Below are 16,816 nucleotides of genomic sequence, written 5' to 3'. Positions count from 1 at the left end.
CAAATGGTATTTTTGTTTTTAACCCGGAAACTGAAGAATGCTTAGGATGACACAACTAGGGAAAGAAGGCCAACAAAAGATGGAAGAGAATAGCAAACAATAGATCAGAAAGAGGAAAAAAAAGTATAATTACAATAGCAAACAGACTACTAGAAATTTAATAATTTGGTGTCTAATATTTCAGCCATACAAAATAAAGGCAAATAGTCTTCACTGAAGGAGCATTTACTGAATGAAAATAAACAGGGATCTTGTAAGAATATTCTAATGTTTGGAACTTTTCACCTAAAAAGAGACTGCAGAGAAGGAAATCATGAATAGGAATTAAGACAAATAAGTATTTTGAATCCATAAACTGAACACAGTAAACTATGGAAATAATTCCAACAGTGAATTGCATTAATTGACATTAGAAAAATAAAATATATCCACGTATGAATCACATTAGTACCTGGAACTTCACACAATGGAATGCAACTGAATTCTGCCACAAAAACACTTTTGGAAAAAATATATAGACTTGTGTTGCAATATATTGAGTATTATGTTATTTGGTCCAATAGGTGATCAAATTAATCATGGGCAATATGAGAAATCAGGTTCATAGTGCATGATTTTGTTTCAGGACCGGAAGCTTTGGCTTATGCTATTCTTTCTTCTTTATTTCAGACTCAGCAGCCAAAAAAAGATAACAGAAACATAGGAACTACATATCCCATGAGTCAAAAGAAAAAATAGCCAATAGCAATCTCTCAGTCTACATATAACGGACATCAAGGGAATAGTACTTCTTTTTTCTTCTCTGCTCAAAAAAAAGTTATGCGCTTTTTTAAAATGTGGTATAGTGGTTTATTGTGAAATTGCTTATTTTGGTCGTGCATTGTTCTTGGTTCTAGCAGTATCCTGGGTCACTTCCCCGGTCACCTTGGCAATGAGTGTGATACATGGCTTATTGCTTTGTCAGCCCAACCCTAACCGCTGCCTGGTTTTGTCTCTGGTCGCGGTGGAGTTCAGTATGTCACTGTTTTAGTTTCCTGAGGCTTGCACGCCCACGCAGGCTATCTGGGAGCCACAAGGTGTCTGCAGTGAGCTGCACTCGATTTAAGCTTGGGAAGCAGTGCATCAGGCCCGCCCCTAGTGGGTGCAGTCTTCAGCGCAGTCTCACACTCCATTATGACTGACACCCTATGCTTCCCGGTCCAGCAAGGAGAGCGAGCGTCGGATAGGCATTTCAAACGTGCATTATTTTCCCCCTGCACCTATGTCACTCGCGCTTGTCCTCACTGGCCCCGTTTATGCTAAGGGCAGTTTTCACATGGGTTGCAGTTTGGGTGTTCTTCTGCAGCATCTTCAAGGTGAAAACGTGCTTAGCTTTCAATTGGTTGCTATCTCCTAGGACCTGCTGCCAGTATAATCATTATTAGACGGTATCATGGCATGAGCCCACTCCTGAAGATCCCACTGATATGGAAGAGGTCTCGGCAGTGCAATATTTCTTGCTAATTGATGGTAATCTGATGGATACTCTAGGTTCCTCTCTTCAAACGGCAGTCTCTTTCACTCTAGAGCCCTTCAGAAGGCAAATACATTGGCTTGCATCTGCGCTGAGCATACGACTTGTGACAAGGAAAAACACAAGGCCTTTTAGTCCTCTTGAACCACAGAGTGTACCCCAATGGCCTCCCAAAAGACCCCTACCCAGCCCCCTTAGGACACTTTCGGGTGCCATAGGCTGGCATTACGGAAATGCTGTGTTGCAGCTCAGGACCATCCCTGGTAGGAGAATCCTAATATGTGGGCAACAGATTTCATACATCTCTTCACAAGGAGGTGAGGGGTTGCCTAATGGCAGGGGTGCCCCATACTTTCCCTAGGGGGAAAGGCCAGTGATATCGGAGATTGATGGAAAGTTGGCAATGTTTATAACTAAATTTGTGAAGAATCCCAAGAAAGGGATTGATAGGTCTTGAAGATCATGGCAAAACAAATTATTTAACATTGCAGGCTTTCAAATAAAGAATCTGTCAACGGCGAGGAGGCAAACAGATTGGCAACTTAATTTCCCCAGAAACCCTGTATGGGTGGGCACAGAGGGCAATCTGTTTCCTCGTAAATGCCAACTGTGCCCTGTCTACTGAGGGACGCCAATCTCTCCTAATAAGGATTGACCCAGAGCTTGGGGAACTGGCTAGCTCCGAGTCTGGAGCCCTAGCAGGTGGTGGGCCTCTTTAGTGAGCCTTTTATTAAGGAACTCAGTAAATTGGCAACAACTTTTTCCTCCCTGGATTAAGCCTAACAATCTATGAATAAAATATTTGGTTAAAAGGTTTTTGGAGAGGCCAAGCAGGAGGCTTACATCGGGCTGTGCATATTTTTCTGCCTCCAAACGAGGCGAGTCCTTCAGAAGAAACTTCCACTGGGAGTACCAGAAGCAATCCCTTTCTTCCGAACCAAAGACGGGAGGAGGGTTAGAACTGTTTCTCTCAAAAAATGCAGGGAGATCATGGGGATACTTGGGTTCTTCAGGCTGTCAAGGCTTCCATATTGAGTTCTACGACTCCCCAGTTTAGGTGTAGAAGTCCACTTCCTTGTCTTGGTCCCATTCAGATAGGTTGCTTATGGATCAAACAATTCAATCCCAAGGCTAAAGTTAAGGGACCCCCTCTGCAATACATTTAGGTCAGGGAAAAGAGGGGTTTGAAATTAACACAAGACTGTATATTTCCCTCCCAGACCATCATATTTTTACCATTAAACATAGTTCATATACATTTCATTAGACATCAAGGATGCAACAGGCACAACTCCAATCATCTCATTATTATTTTATTTTATCAAAAAACTTTTCATTTTCTTTTTTTCATCTCATTTTTTATATTTTTATATTTTGCCAAAAGACTTCATTTTTACAAACTAATGTTTTAATCACATTTTCTTATAAAAAACACACAATAATGTATTATTCTGGATTTGTAAACTCACAAATATATTTCATTTACGGCAGTGATTATTCACAATCCAAAAAATATAGAGCAAATTCTAAGAAAAATGCATACAAACAAACAAATTCCCCTGGTTAGAAATAAATACATACAATCATACTACAATCACACCAATTCATACAGTCTCACATCAACTACACTCATCCAATATCTGTACACAGTTGAGTAATTTCTGGCAAGATAGAGCTCCTGCCAGCATCAGAGTCTCAAAGTGGAACACGAGGCTCAGCACAAGGTCGGCGCGCGTTTCGGTGGTTTAGAGACGTAAAGACCACCTTCCTCAGGACCTTTCCAGATATCTAGCAATCAATTCCCAGGGGACATAGTGCCAGAAAGGCAATATGTGTTCAGCTTAATACTGTAAATCCAGATAGTATGGATCCATCAACATGAGTCTCATAAGACCTCCAAAGGTAGTTTATCAAAATCCCCAAAACTATTTTGTATATGGTCGTCGTCTAAACTGATTGGAAATATTCCTCTTAGGTAGCAGGTCGCCACATTAGAATGACAACAGGTAGGCTGATATATACGTTTTATGTCACAGATATGACTCTTTTTCAATTCGGGCTGCATTTTGCTTTCTCCCTTTCAATTCGAAACGTTTTATGTTGATACCTTCTCATTCCTTTAAGCGCACTGTTGTGTCGGCCGCCCCATGACACCATATAAAACACCGTACAAAGCAATTCAATCCCTCCTCCAAAAAGGGGTGATAGTGCCATCCTAGAGATATGTAAAAAAATCTCTTTCTGGTGGCGAAGAAAGACATGTGTCTTTGCCTGGTTATAAATCTCCAGGAATTCAACCGTTGAACTGGTGGGTGATCTATTGCTACTTCAAGATGAAGAGAATTGATGTCCTCAGGGGTATCCTGTTTCCTTACAACTGGATGGCATAGCTCGATCTAAAAGTCGCATATTACTTGATCCCTATTTTCCCTGGGATTCATCATCAAGTATTCAAAGACAGTACAGTCTCAGAACATCTCCTTTCTGGAATTTGCAAGGGATTTGGCTCAATAGATTCTGAAACTCCCCAGAAGAAACTGAAATCCATCAAGAAGGAACTGAGAGTGACTCTGGAGAGGGACATGCTCTCCTTGAGAATTCCAACTGGTTGAACTTCCTGCATCTTAAATCTGAATAATTTTACATGGGCCCTCAGCCCTACAGGGCTCCGGCAAGCTTGAAGCCGTTCCATCTCGGAAGCAGACTATGATATGCAGAAGAAATAGAACTGACCAGAGCAACGAAAATGGAAATTCGGTGGTAGCTACATTACATGGAGAGGTGGAATGGCAGTGCTATCTTTGGACCATTCTGGGCCAAGTGATAGAGTCGAACGCAAAACATTCACGTTGGGGAGTGTGCTGTGGGGGCGTTACCATAGATGGTCATTGGTCAGAAGAAGAATTGACCATGTCAATCAATTGTTTGGTACTTCTAGCAGAATCCTTCACTGTCAGATGGATGACAAAGAGCCTTATGTTCAAAGCTATTTTGCGGTTGAAAAGGCTCAAATTTGCAAGACTGGCGCCCTTGCGACCATAAAATAGGTTTTGGGTATATTCAAAACCCAAATTGTGATTCGGTAACTCGTTACTGAATTGCAAAATAGGTTTGCAACAGCATACTGAATCGCAAATTGAAAGCAGTATGCTTAAGGCATCCCTTCCAATTTGCGATTTCTTATGATTTATATCAATGGTTTGCAACTGCAATTGTGATTGCAAATCATTGATAGGTTACCGACACCTCAATGGAAGTGGGGACCCATTTGCAAATGGAAAGACCCTTAACCATTGTCAAATTTGTAAAACACTTTTTAGGAGTAGGCAGTGGTCTCTGGCATCACAGTTTACCTGTAAGAATTATTATTATTTTTTTAAATGGTTCTCATTTTCTTTATCACATCCTGTTTTTCTTTAAGGAAAACAGCCTGCATTTAAAAAAGGAAATGATTGCTTTATTTAAAAGGTTGGCGAGGGCAGCGATTCACAGTGGGTCGCAATTTCCAACCTACCTCATGCACATCAATGAGGTAGGTCAAATTACGACATCCTATGAATTGGAATTTTGCGAATCAGCATGCTTGAACATAAGTCAGTTCACAAAAAAACAATGCGTTCGGTAAAAGTCCGTGCACTAATTGCAACTAATTTTACCGAATGCATTGCACAACCATAATGCCAAAGTTGTCCTGCTCAGTGCTTCTTCAAATGAACAACATATTGGCATTCTGAAAGAACAACAGGTGAGGCACAAATCCAGAGTAGTGGTGGGATTCGCCAAAGACTTTTGGCATTCCTGTCTTCAAAAAGAAGATATTGGTGGAGGTAGAATAACTGCCAGACAAACAGAACCTTGTGGTACATTGGAATGCTAGGTTCCTCGAAGACTTCAGCAAGTGGAAGCTGGACCCTCTTATTTTCCAGTGGTTGATGACGAAATAGAGTCCTGGCAAAATGGACTTATTTGACTTGCGTCTCAGTCTTTAACTACTGAGATTCTACTGTTGGGATCCAGATCTCCCAAATGACTCTTTCAATCAGGATTGGTCCGTAACTCAGAAATATGCCTTCTCTCTGTTCTTGATGAGCAGAAGATTGTCAGCTCAGATAAAGACCCAGAAGTCGGATGTAATACTGGTGACACCCTTTTGAAGGTCTCAAGTCTGGTTTCCAGTTATTCCGGATGTTTCTTGGGATTCTTTAATGCTTCTCCCCTCCATCCAAACACTCTGAAGGATTTTACTAAATGTTTCTAGAGGTCTCCCTCTGGCTCATAGCATAGAGGATTACAGGGCACACTGGTCTTGCACAAAAAGCTCCGAATTTCATACAGAAATCATGATCACAGTAACTAAACAGTACATTTTGGCTTAGAGATGATGGGTAAGTTGGCGTCTAAGATATACTGTGGATGCTGTGGGGACAGACGTTTTCCCTATCCTGAATTTCTTGGCACAGCTGGCTGACAGGATTCATCTATCGTACCATTAGTGCACGCAGGTCTGCAATTTCCACACTTCTCGCCCCTCTCAATGGGGTGATGGCAGGCAAACACCCATTCATTTGTAAAATATCCCAGGGTGACAGGTTATCTTGCCCTCTCAAACCTAGATACTCTCAGTTATGGGACATTAACATTGTCCTCAATCTCTTGAGAGTTCTGCAAAGGGAACCCATATCTTTCTAGGAAAGAACTTTCAGCAAACCTGGCTATTCTGTCATATTTGGGCTGTTCCTGATAACCACAAACTTTGTGTGGTAAGGTGTCTAAAGGTCATATGGAGCTATGACATAAAAATGTAAAACTCCTGATAATAATTTGTTCTTTATCACCATTCTGAGGACAATTGGCCCAGCATCCTCTCCCACTATAGCCAGGTGGATCAAATGACTGTGGCGGTGCAGACATTGGCACCTCTGAGTTTGGGAATCACTCAACCGGGGGTGACACGGCATCCAATGTCTTCTCTCTAAGCGGTCACCTGGAAGATTTTTACAAGCCGTGGATTAGTCTTCGGACTCGACTTTTAAATGTTTTTACTTTAAACCAGTGGTGGAATGACTAGTAGCAAGTAAACAGTAAACTAGAACAATCCACAGTTTCAGGTCCATAAAATGTCAAATTTCCCAGCTATTGCGAAGAAAAATTTCAATTCTATGAAGTACAGGGAGGTGAGGATTAAGCCATCCGAAGTGCCTCATCCAGAAGAGGATTTTATTTAATCATTAAATATAAGTATTAATTATTTTATCTAAATGTTAATAACTTGGTTAACATGTCAGCTTTGCGCTGATTATGGTTTTGAGGTATTATTGTATAGTTATTCTCGTATTGTTAAGAATTACTGGTACAAAATATGATTAGTTAACTGTGTTTAATTTTTGTAGTTGTTTGGGCAAGAAACATACCGTTCAACACAAATTGGATTACTCATTTGCTACTCATACAAGAAGAAAGAGGAAGTTCTATTTCCCTGATGTCTGTTTTATGTGGACTGACAGACTGTTAGCAGCTATTGTTTTCTTCTGGATTCATGGGATAGTTCCTATGTACCTGTTATGCTATTTAGGCTGCTGAGTTTGAAATATGAAGAAAGAATTGCATGAGCAGCGCCTCCCTGTACTTAATGGAATTGAAACTTTCCTTCACAATAGCTGGGGAACTTTACATTATATACAAATCTATCTCAAATTATACATTTTGGGCATGTGTGACCAATTGGTTTGAACAGCGTTATATATGTTATTGGTTTCCTGCAGCTGGGTAGAAAACAAATTGTCAACCATATGTACAACTTTATTTGTCTTTAGAACAGGGGATTCGGGCCATGCAACATCCATAAATATTTATCGCCAAAATCTCTTTCAGATGTAAAACAAAAAATGAAGCAAAAGATGCATATCTTTTATGTTTCTACTAATTCAAATGCATTAGAGAATTGAGGGCAGAATATGTAATTTAAGGTCCGATGGCTATGGCCGGGAATTTTATCAAAATTTGCATCCCATCTAGCCCCGATTCTCACACACCTATATAACTCCATCGATAAGCAGGGAATGCTCCCAGACTCCATAAGCAATGCTACTATCATGGCTTGCTATGCAGCCCCCTAGGCTGATATTTGTGTCAACAGTGTTCAGTCTCCCGCCTTTCCTATAGAGCTTGGAACTAGGCAGGGATCCCCCTGTCCCCACTCCTTTTTGCTCTCTATATGGAGTCGTTAGCCGAATGCATTAGGGGCAACGCTGGGGTGACCGGAATTCAGATGGGAGGAGGGAGCACAAGATCATGTTGTATACCAACGACATACTCTTGACACTCACAAGCCCGTCTGCTCCCTGATGGCGGCCATGACAGAAATTGCAGACTTTAGGCTTGCGTTGGGCTTTAAAATTGACCCGGAAAAATCCATGGTCCTGGACCTGACGCTGCAGGAGACTGAGCGCACACACCTCTGCGAACAGTTTCCATTTTAGTGGTCAGATTTTCCCCATGCGATAGATGGCGCTGCTTACAGAGCGTGGCAGGAAGCTAACTGTAAACGGGTGGGGGACTTGTTTGACTTTGACGGTCTTATGGAATTCGCCACTCTACAGACCAATTTCCCACTCCCGAACTCGGCAACATGGTAATACTTAGCAGTCGCACACTGAGTCACTGGACAGCAGATTCAACCACATGCGGGCAGACCACTGCTACCCTTTGAGAAGTGGCTTGTCACAAGGAGCTCTGCCAAGAAACTGCTGTCTGACATCTACACATTTCTGACACAACCTGCGCACCCCCTACATTCTCCTGCTAGGGCCAGATGGGAGGGGGAATGCAAGTACTCCTTCGCTGACAAGGAATGGAGTGACATGAATGAATGAATGAATGAATGAAATTATATTTATATAGCGCATTCTACCCTAAGCCCTCGTAGCGCTTGTGGATCCGCGCCCATGCATCTGCCCTCAACACCACCAGCAAGGAAATGCTCCTCAAAATAGCCCATTATTGGTACCTCACTCCAACAAGAGTGGCTACTTGGGACCCCAGGGAGGATGGGATGTGTTGGCGAAAGGGCGGACAACGGCGTACGCTTACTCATGTCTTGTGGCAGTGCCCGAAGATTGGCTCCTACTGGTCAGAAATACTGGACGCGGTTAACACCATGTTTAACAAGGACATACCCAGACTCCTCACTTTCATACTGCTAGGACTCCCTAACCCACTCACTTACCCGCTGAGGTCCCCCAGGGGTAAAGCTATTACCCTCACGTTGAGAGCGGCGAAGCAACTCCTGCTGGCTAGGTGGGGAACTGACAGGATTCCCTCACATCAGGATTGGCTGTACAAAATCTGGAATATCCTGGGAATGGAGAAACTCACAGCAGTGGCCACGCAGCAACTCCCACTGTTTGATAAGATGTGGCAGCCGTGCATAGCATACTTGGTGGATGAATTCCGCAAACTGACATGCCCCCAGTACCTACAAATCTTACGTTGAACACAAACAGAACCCAACACGCACCATCAGGCTGCTTCCACCTCCTAGCACTACCATCATTTCAGGAGGGGAGTGCTCCCTTTCCCCTTCCCCCACCCCCTCCCCTCCCTTTTCCCTCCCTCCTCTCTTAATATTTTAAGTTGTAGGTGTCAATATTGTTTTAAGTCATTTTATTCTTCTGGTTTTTTTCTTTTTTTGTTTAGCTACTAAATACGCAACCAGATGGTTACCCGTCAGCCTCAGGATGTAGGCGGTTTGTGTTGTAATGTTGTTTCTCCACAAAATCAATAAAAAAAATTCAAACTGAATATGTCATTCACAATAGCTTTACGTTTTATAGCACCATAGATCAATATTGTCATATTTAAACCAAAGTAATGGATGCTTTCTAGTTCCGGGTAAACAAGCATAGAGATTGAACTTCTAACACCTGTACTGCCTGGAATGAAATGTTGTATTCAAATATAATAGTAGATGGTCAAACGTAAAGTCACTCCAATAACAATAGTTATGTTGTGGCTAGAAACCCATGTCTTGGCAATAACATGTTCTTTAGGTAAGCATGACCCTATTACTAATAACTGCTATGGTAGCTCATATAACTGAGAAATTGTCTCTTATTTCGAGATGGAAGGGAAATTCTCTAAATAATTGCTTGTTTTTTGGTTAAGGTCAAAGGCGTATCATGACACTTTAAACATAGAGTGAAGCAAACATTTAGTTGAAGAATAAATAAGGGATGGAACACTTCAACAACACAGATTTGTAATAATGAGAAGAACAATGGGATTATTATGAATAGATATGGCCGGACAACAAATAAGAAGTTCAATACAAACTCTTCACAAATAGTTAAAGTATGATAATACGAGTAACATTTTCACCGTGATTTGTAACTTTAACCTGGGGACGATTCATTGAGAAACTTGGGCACAAGTGAAAAAGTTTGCCGTTTAATTGATCTGCCATCTTATTGTTCCAATAAACTGATTATATTATGATTAATAATCAGTTGGAAATTCCATTCCTGACCAGCAATGTCCACAGTCCAAAGAACGTCTAGCTTGATGAGCTTTGAAGGTCTGGTGCTGCTTGCCTCATTTATGCTACTGATGGGAATTTTTGTTATAATTTTCCCATTTGCTTTATATTTATTCTATATTCATGGTATTCTATACAAACATGTTAATAATATATTTATATAATCTTTTTATTTTTCACAAGCCTGCGAAGCAAAAACACATGTTGGCTGGTTGTTTGTTTTATGGATCAAATCAAGAAAATAAATATATTGATTAAATATCTTGATGAAAGCTGATATAAAGAGTGTAGGTGATCTTTGAAATGTAAAGTATTGAAATATCACAAAGAATAGAAAATACAAAGTACAATAAAAAAGCCTCGACTTTTTCAAGAGTTCTTAGAATGGGATCTTTGGAGGTAAATTAACCCTAATACTGGGTTGCCCCGTATTACACTGGGCATATTCTCTCCTCTTTGCCTCACAGCTAAGCGAGGATGAATTCTTACTGCAGGTTAACCTGCAATCCCATAAAAAAACTCCCCTCCAACCTGAAGCTATGAGGGAATTTGCTAAGACATATCTGCTTTATTCTACCAAGAGCTCTCATCTACGCGTCCAGTATGTGCAATACCCCTGACCTGCCTATTAATATACTAATGAAAGATACATACAGCTGTAAATTGTCGTACTTACCAAGTTTTCCTGTTCTTCCCAATTCTGCAACCAGCTTATCTTGCACACCACCTACTGCTGCCAACACAACAATTTCTGATTTGTACTCTGCTTCCTTTTCTATCCTGATACGCCCTGACAGCCAGTTGCTTTTTTTTGCATTTACATTCGAACAGAGACAATTTACTTTGACCCACTTCCTGCCAGTGTTCTCTCTCTAGCCCAACAAAAAATACCTTGATTTGCTAATTTTCCCTTCTGGTACTGCAAGGAGTGGCGTATTATGGTCAACAATGGACTTATGGTTATGCTGATAGTGTAACACTGACATTAAAAGCCCCGATGAGTTAGGTGCAGCAACAATTCTCATAGTAGTGAGGTTATTTGAGTGAAATATACAGATAACATACATCAACTAGTAATTCAAGTAAGCACAAAAAATGCTGCAGTAGTTCATTGATAAGACAAAAAAAACTGTAAGTAAATTACATGCGCATGAACATTTAGCAAGTAGAGCAGCATCAGTGCAAGACTAGATTCCACTTACAAAAAAGTCATATAATTATTTAAAGGTAGCAGAAATACCCGAATAATTGCACAACTTAGCAAGGAGAAACGTATTAATTTATGTATGTATGTATGTATGTGTATATATATCAACAATATAACTAAGGACATGCACGTGCATTAGGATTTTCATATCTTCTCGTTCTAAGCAACTCTACCCATCACAGGTTGGAGTTGTAGGAGAAACGTGTTGCTGCTGTGCAGTTTGAAGTTTCATTTAATGGATATGTACATTGTTACCGAGTGGGGAAGCATTTAGAACAGGTTGGTAGCATGGTCAGACGACAAACAACAAACACCACATTTTTAACTCAAAAACAAATGGCAAATACAGGACACAAAGGATTATTTCTCAAAATTGGTTTGGTCATACTAGATCAAGGAAGTGATGGATAGAGGCAATCATATAATTGATGAGGGTTGTGTAGAGCTTTGATGAATGTTATAACTTTGCAAATACCAATACAATGCAGCAAATTTAGCGCTTATAGAAGCCTACAATTTAAAGACTTAGTTAACAAAAATATGATCAGTAAAAATCAGCCTTACTTTTCTCCGAAGTACAGCCGAGGTCTTCTGCTGAGTGCATAGTTCTGTGTGTTTGATTCCTGATGCAGGGGGTCATCTAATGGTGACTGGTGAGGAGGCTCTGCCAGCGGGCTCCAATAGCTCTGCTCACACATGCCCCGCAATAAAATCTCTGCCAATTGCCTCGCTATTGTCTGTGAGAATAAAAAGATATGTCTTTAGTTTTCAGAGGCTGGAGAAATAGAACCTCATAGACGAACCGGGTGGGATGGGGAAAACAATGACATTGGGAATAATAGGTACAGGGGATATGGGAACCGAGAAACTCTAGTAACAGGGTTGCTACACCCAAGAACATCCAAACCAATGTAATAAAGGAGCAGGTATGTTGCAACTACAAGCTGACAGAGAAACAAAAATTGATGGTGGGGCATGTTTCCATAACAGCGTGTATCGGGAACACTATACTATACTCTAGTTGAGAAACAGAAGATCCACAAAAACTGTACTAGAAGGACTCTTGACACGGAACTATCCAAGATGTTGGGAAGGGTCCCATTACCTCTATGACACATCACTGTTATAGCTGACACAAGTTAGGGTGGGAGGTCAAGACTGAGCCCCCACTGAGAACTAACACGCAGAGTCAAACAGCTGCACAATCGACATTCACACAAGAAAGGCTAGAAGGATCGGACTTCCCTGTGCTCTCCATGTACCACCTCTGGGTGAACATCAACTGTGTTAACCACAGCCACATATTAATGTCTGCAGAACACGTGAAGAGGCTAAGTAGTTGGCAAAATACTGAGTAACATAAGGGAACCATAAGAATGGAACAAACCTGCAGAGAAGTTGCTGCATAACTGGTAAAAATCACTCATAGAATGATTGGAAATGTATACTGTGGCACTGGTTGCTGTTATATATTCCTAATCTTTAGTACAGCCAGAAACATATACTGTTACATAAAAAAGATTGCTTTGCTTACAAATTAAATGTTGTAAATATCATACGCAGACGATACGCAGCTGCTCTTCCCCTTCAATGAACTCACCCCTACCATCCAGGAGATGTTCTCTCTGGGCATGAATGCCATTTCACAGTGGATGAGGAGTAATTTACTCCAATGTAACGTCGGGAACACCGAGCTCTTACTTTTTGGAGAGGCCCCTGTATTATGGTCCCCAAACTGGTGGCCCATCAACCTTGGAAAGCCCCCTGCCCCTAAAACTTCTGTTAAAAACTTGGGAGTTTGGTTAGACCAAGCTCTTTCTTTTAAAGAGCATGTTGGCCAGACAGTGGGTGTATGCTTTCCCACCTTGGGCTTACTCCAACGAGTCTTTCCTTTACTTCCAGACTCTGTTCGAAAGACTCTGACCCAGGCACTTATATTGAGCCGCTTAGACTATTGCAATGGTCTGCTGCTCTCTGCCAATGAAGCATTAATGAATAGACTACAAGTGGTCCAAAACACGGCAGCACGTTTGGTTTTAAACATGCCGCCCAGATCAGATTCTCGCCCTCTTTTCCTAAAACTCCACTGGCTCCCAATATGCCAACGAATAAAGTTTAAGGTTTGCTGTACTATTCATAAAGCACTACATAATCTTGGCCCCAGCTATTTGTCTGAAAAGTTTACTCACTATCTTCCAGCGAGAGTGTTGCGCTCCAACACTAAATATCTGCTAACAGTGCCCAGAATCAGGAGAGCGAGATTGGGGGGTAAATCTCTCTCATACCGTGGACCCAAGTACTGGAATGACCTTCCTCTTCCATTAAGAGAATGTTCGAACCATCTTGTATTTAGGAGATTACTCAAAACCACTCTTTTCTGTTTTTAAACAAGCTACAGTTTCCCCTGAACAACTGATATGCACCCACATAAGTGCAGAGATACTCCTTGGAGTCGATTCTGGCGCTATATAAACCTTTAAAATAAATAAATAAATACATAAGTGTCACGTAACCTCCACTCAGTAACTCAAGCTAATCCTTTCACTCACCTATGGTTTAAATTATTATGGCCTATCAATGGAAGCATTTTTGCCCAGGGCCCAAAGGGGAAGACATATAACAGAAAGGTGATGAGGTCTCAAGTTTTGGGCAACGTCAGAACAATTGCCACCCAAAAAGTGATGCGGACACGCCTCTGCGGAGGAAGGGTTATGCCAGTCCTGCTTTCTAATATGCTGTGGGCCAGTAACTATAACTATATTGGTAAAACCATGACTATAAGTCCCTGAACACTAAGAAATATTGTATTAGAGGGGAGGGCTGGCTGTATCACAGATGGCAGAGAGCACACCTCACTATTATCGGTATACCAGGAAGTGGAATTAACCAAGCACTCATTCACCCAGCCTTTCTGCACCACAGTCGAATGAAGTGGATTTAAGGCACATTGGGGATGAATGCTTATTTCTATACTGATATCAAAGCCATTTTTGTTTAAATGGCTTATTGAAAAATCTATCCTGACAAATTTTCTCACACTAACCATATCAGAAAATCAGAAAAATGTTGCAGCCAGAAATGACCAATCCAGCCCAAGAACACGTAAAATGGGCATACTGCTGACGCTGTAACACACACACACATACACACACACACACTCACACGTAAAATTGCAGGCCCACTTGAAGGGAACATGGGGCACATGTACATGGCATGGAGGGACAGAGGATGACATAGCTGCATTCTTTCGAATTTGAAATGAGCGGGGAGAGTCGAGTACGGCATTTGCTACAAGTTGCCACTCTAGTGTGGGTTTTCAATTTTTGTTAGTAAACCAACATACAACTTGACACCATCAGAGAACACTTCACTACTGACTTTACATATGTTCTAGAAGACCTGACGCAGGTGCACGTTGTTAGCATTTGGGGCATTAAAATAATGAGTGCTGATATCTAGTGGGGGACCAGAGAAGAAAGTAACACCTTTCCCTCTGGTGCTCAGGCAGCAGCAGGTCTCCTCTAGCCCAAAAGGGCCAGGTAAGGCCTTGCACCCTTTTGTATATAACTCTTTTCAATCTGTGATAGTACTTTCATCAAAAGAATACACAGATGTAAGGGATGAATTAGAGCAGCGATGTGGGACCCAACAATGTATATTGATGTACGAGATGCCTCAGATTCAAAGGATATATCTTAAAGGTGCTTATAAATCAGTAATACAGAGAGGGGCACTATCATTGATGATCCACAAAGTAGATCTTAAAATTGTTTGAGGTCAATGTTATTAAACACACCCTGCACCATATTTCTACCTTGTAATCTCTTGGTAATTATTTTGAAAATGTTATTTAGTACCTTCGACCATAATAATGAACAATATCTGGGCAGAGGTATTGATCCAGTTTACTCAGCTCAGAATCAAAGTGTGTAAAAAAAATAGTGGTGCTTGTTTGTAAGTGATTCCTACTTTGACAAATGAGAGAACGTGGGTACAAAGAGGCAAGTGTTTTGTCAGGAAACACATTTGAAATTCAGGACCAAATCGCAGGTTTTCTTGGCTCCAAATTTGCAATATATCCACTGCACTCCATCTCCGGCTTAGAAGTAATCTTCAAAAAGATGATGGACGGAATACTGAACAAATCCAACATTCACCCCCAGTCACAGATCTGGGTTAAATCCATCGTTTTTGTGCCAGCTGTTATTCCAGTTTGGATCCAGCCATATGCAGATCAGTCTTGACCCTGTGACCCATGGGAACAGTCCAGCCCGAACTGCCAGGCCAGGTCTGCCCTGAACCAGAAACAATCACTCTGGGACCGGTGTTGGGGGATATGACCCCTCATCAGCCAGACTAGCTTAAATCTGGCAGCATAGTGAGCACAGGACCCATGTCTGGGCACACCCTACCATTTAGGGCAACAAATGCAAAAAGAACAGATGATGGACGGAATGCTGAACAAATCAAACATTCACCCCCAGTCACAGATCTGGGTTAAATCCATCGTTTGTTTTGCTCGCCATGCCATTTGTTTTGACTCAGTCATATGAAAATCAGTCTTGACCCTGCTCCCCATGGGAACAGTCCAGTCCGAACTGCCAGGCCAGGTCTACCCAGACCAGGAACAAGCGTCCTGGGACCGGTTTCGAAGTATCACCCCTCATCAGCCAGGCTAGCTAGAATCCGATGGCACAGCAAGCACGGGACCCTCATCTGGGCATACTGTTTCCACTTAGAGCGACAAATGCAAAAAGAACAGATGATAGACGGAATGCTGAACAAATCAAATATTCACACCCAGTCACAGATCTGGGTAAAATCCATTGTTTTTTTGCTCGCCATGCCATTCCAGTTCGGACCCAGCCATTTGCAAATCAGTCTTGAGCCTGCTCTCAAAAGGAACAGTCGAGTCCAAACCGCCATCTTGGCCATGCAGAAGGGCTAGTCAACTACTCTTTGCGCAATGATTACAGTGTAAGATTATTGCGCAGGATGGATTAGCTAAAGGTCATTTTACATATAGTTTACACATAGTTATTCTAGAAAAGACGGCAACTTAAAACAATGTTTTTAGAATCATGTAGGGAACAACAATACTCAAGAGTATTAAACTGTGATCTGTCAAAAAAAAACATGACAATTCTTATTTTCTTTGGACGTTACCTACAGAATGAAAATCACATGTAAAAAGTGGCATATAAAACTACATCACTTTAGTTACATCTGTTCAAGGGATACCATTTACTATTGTTTTCTACTGATTTGTAGAGCACCACAGTCACCTGTTAGACTGCTCTAGGGCAAAGGAATTGGGGAGCACAACAGAAAAATTTAAACAGTTGTTACAGTGTGGACTGAGTCACTTCAATGTGAGATGTGTCACTCTAATCCAATGTTTGGCCAAAATTAAGCATTTCTTTCCACACTTTGTTATTTGTTGCAATAGACACCCTAAGCTGGAGGGGTATACCCATAAATAAGTCCTGTACTCCTTATGTCAAAGGATTCAAGCAGTACCTCAGTGAAGAGGCTTAAGTATGCGGAAACCAGTCTAGAGTTG

At 41.4% G+C, this 16,816-nt stretch overlaps 1 protein-coding gene across 3 annotated transcripts in view; it reads right to left on the bottom strand.

Moving 5' to 3' along the window:
- TTC7B (tetratricopeptide repeat domain 7B) overlaps window positions 1-16,816 on the bottom strand; it is a 1,395,621-nt gene that overhangs the window by 853,414 nt on the left and 525,391 nt on the right. For all 3 annotated transcript variants that reach the window (XM_078660056.1, XM_078660054.1, XM_078660055.1), the window contains exon 7: window positions 11,818-11,990. In XM_078660056.1, coding sequence (XP_078516182.1) covers window positions 11,818-11,990 — 173 coding nt within the window. The remainder of the gene's footprint in view (window positions 1-11,817; window positions 11,991-16,816) is intronic.

The sequence above is a fragment of the Lissotriton helveticus genome, chromosome 9 (assembly GCF_964261635.1).
Source record: "Lissotriton helveticus chromosome 9, aLisHel1.1, whole genome shotgun sequence".
Classification (NCBI taxonomy): domain Eukaryota; kingdom Metazoa; phylum Chordata; class Amphibia; order Caudata; family Salamandridae; genus Lissotriton; species Lissotriton helveticus.
This window is presented reverse-complemented; position numbering and strand designations above follow the sequence as displayed.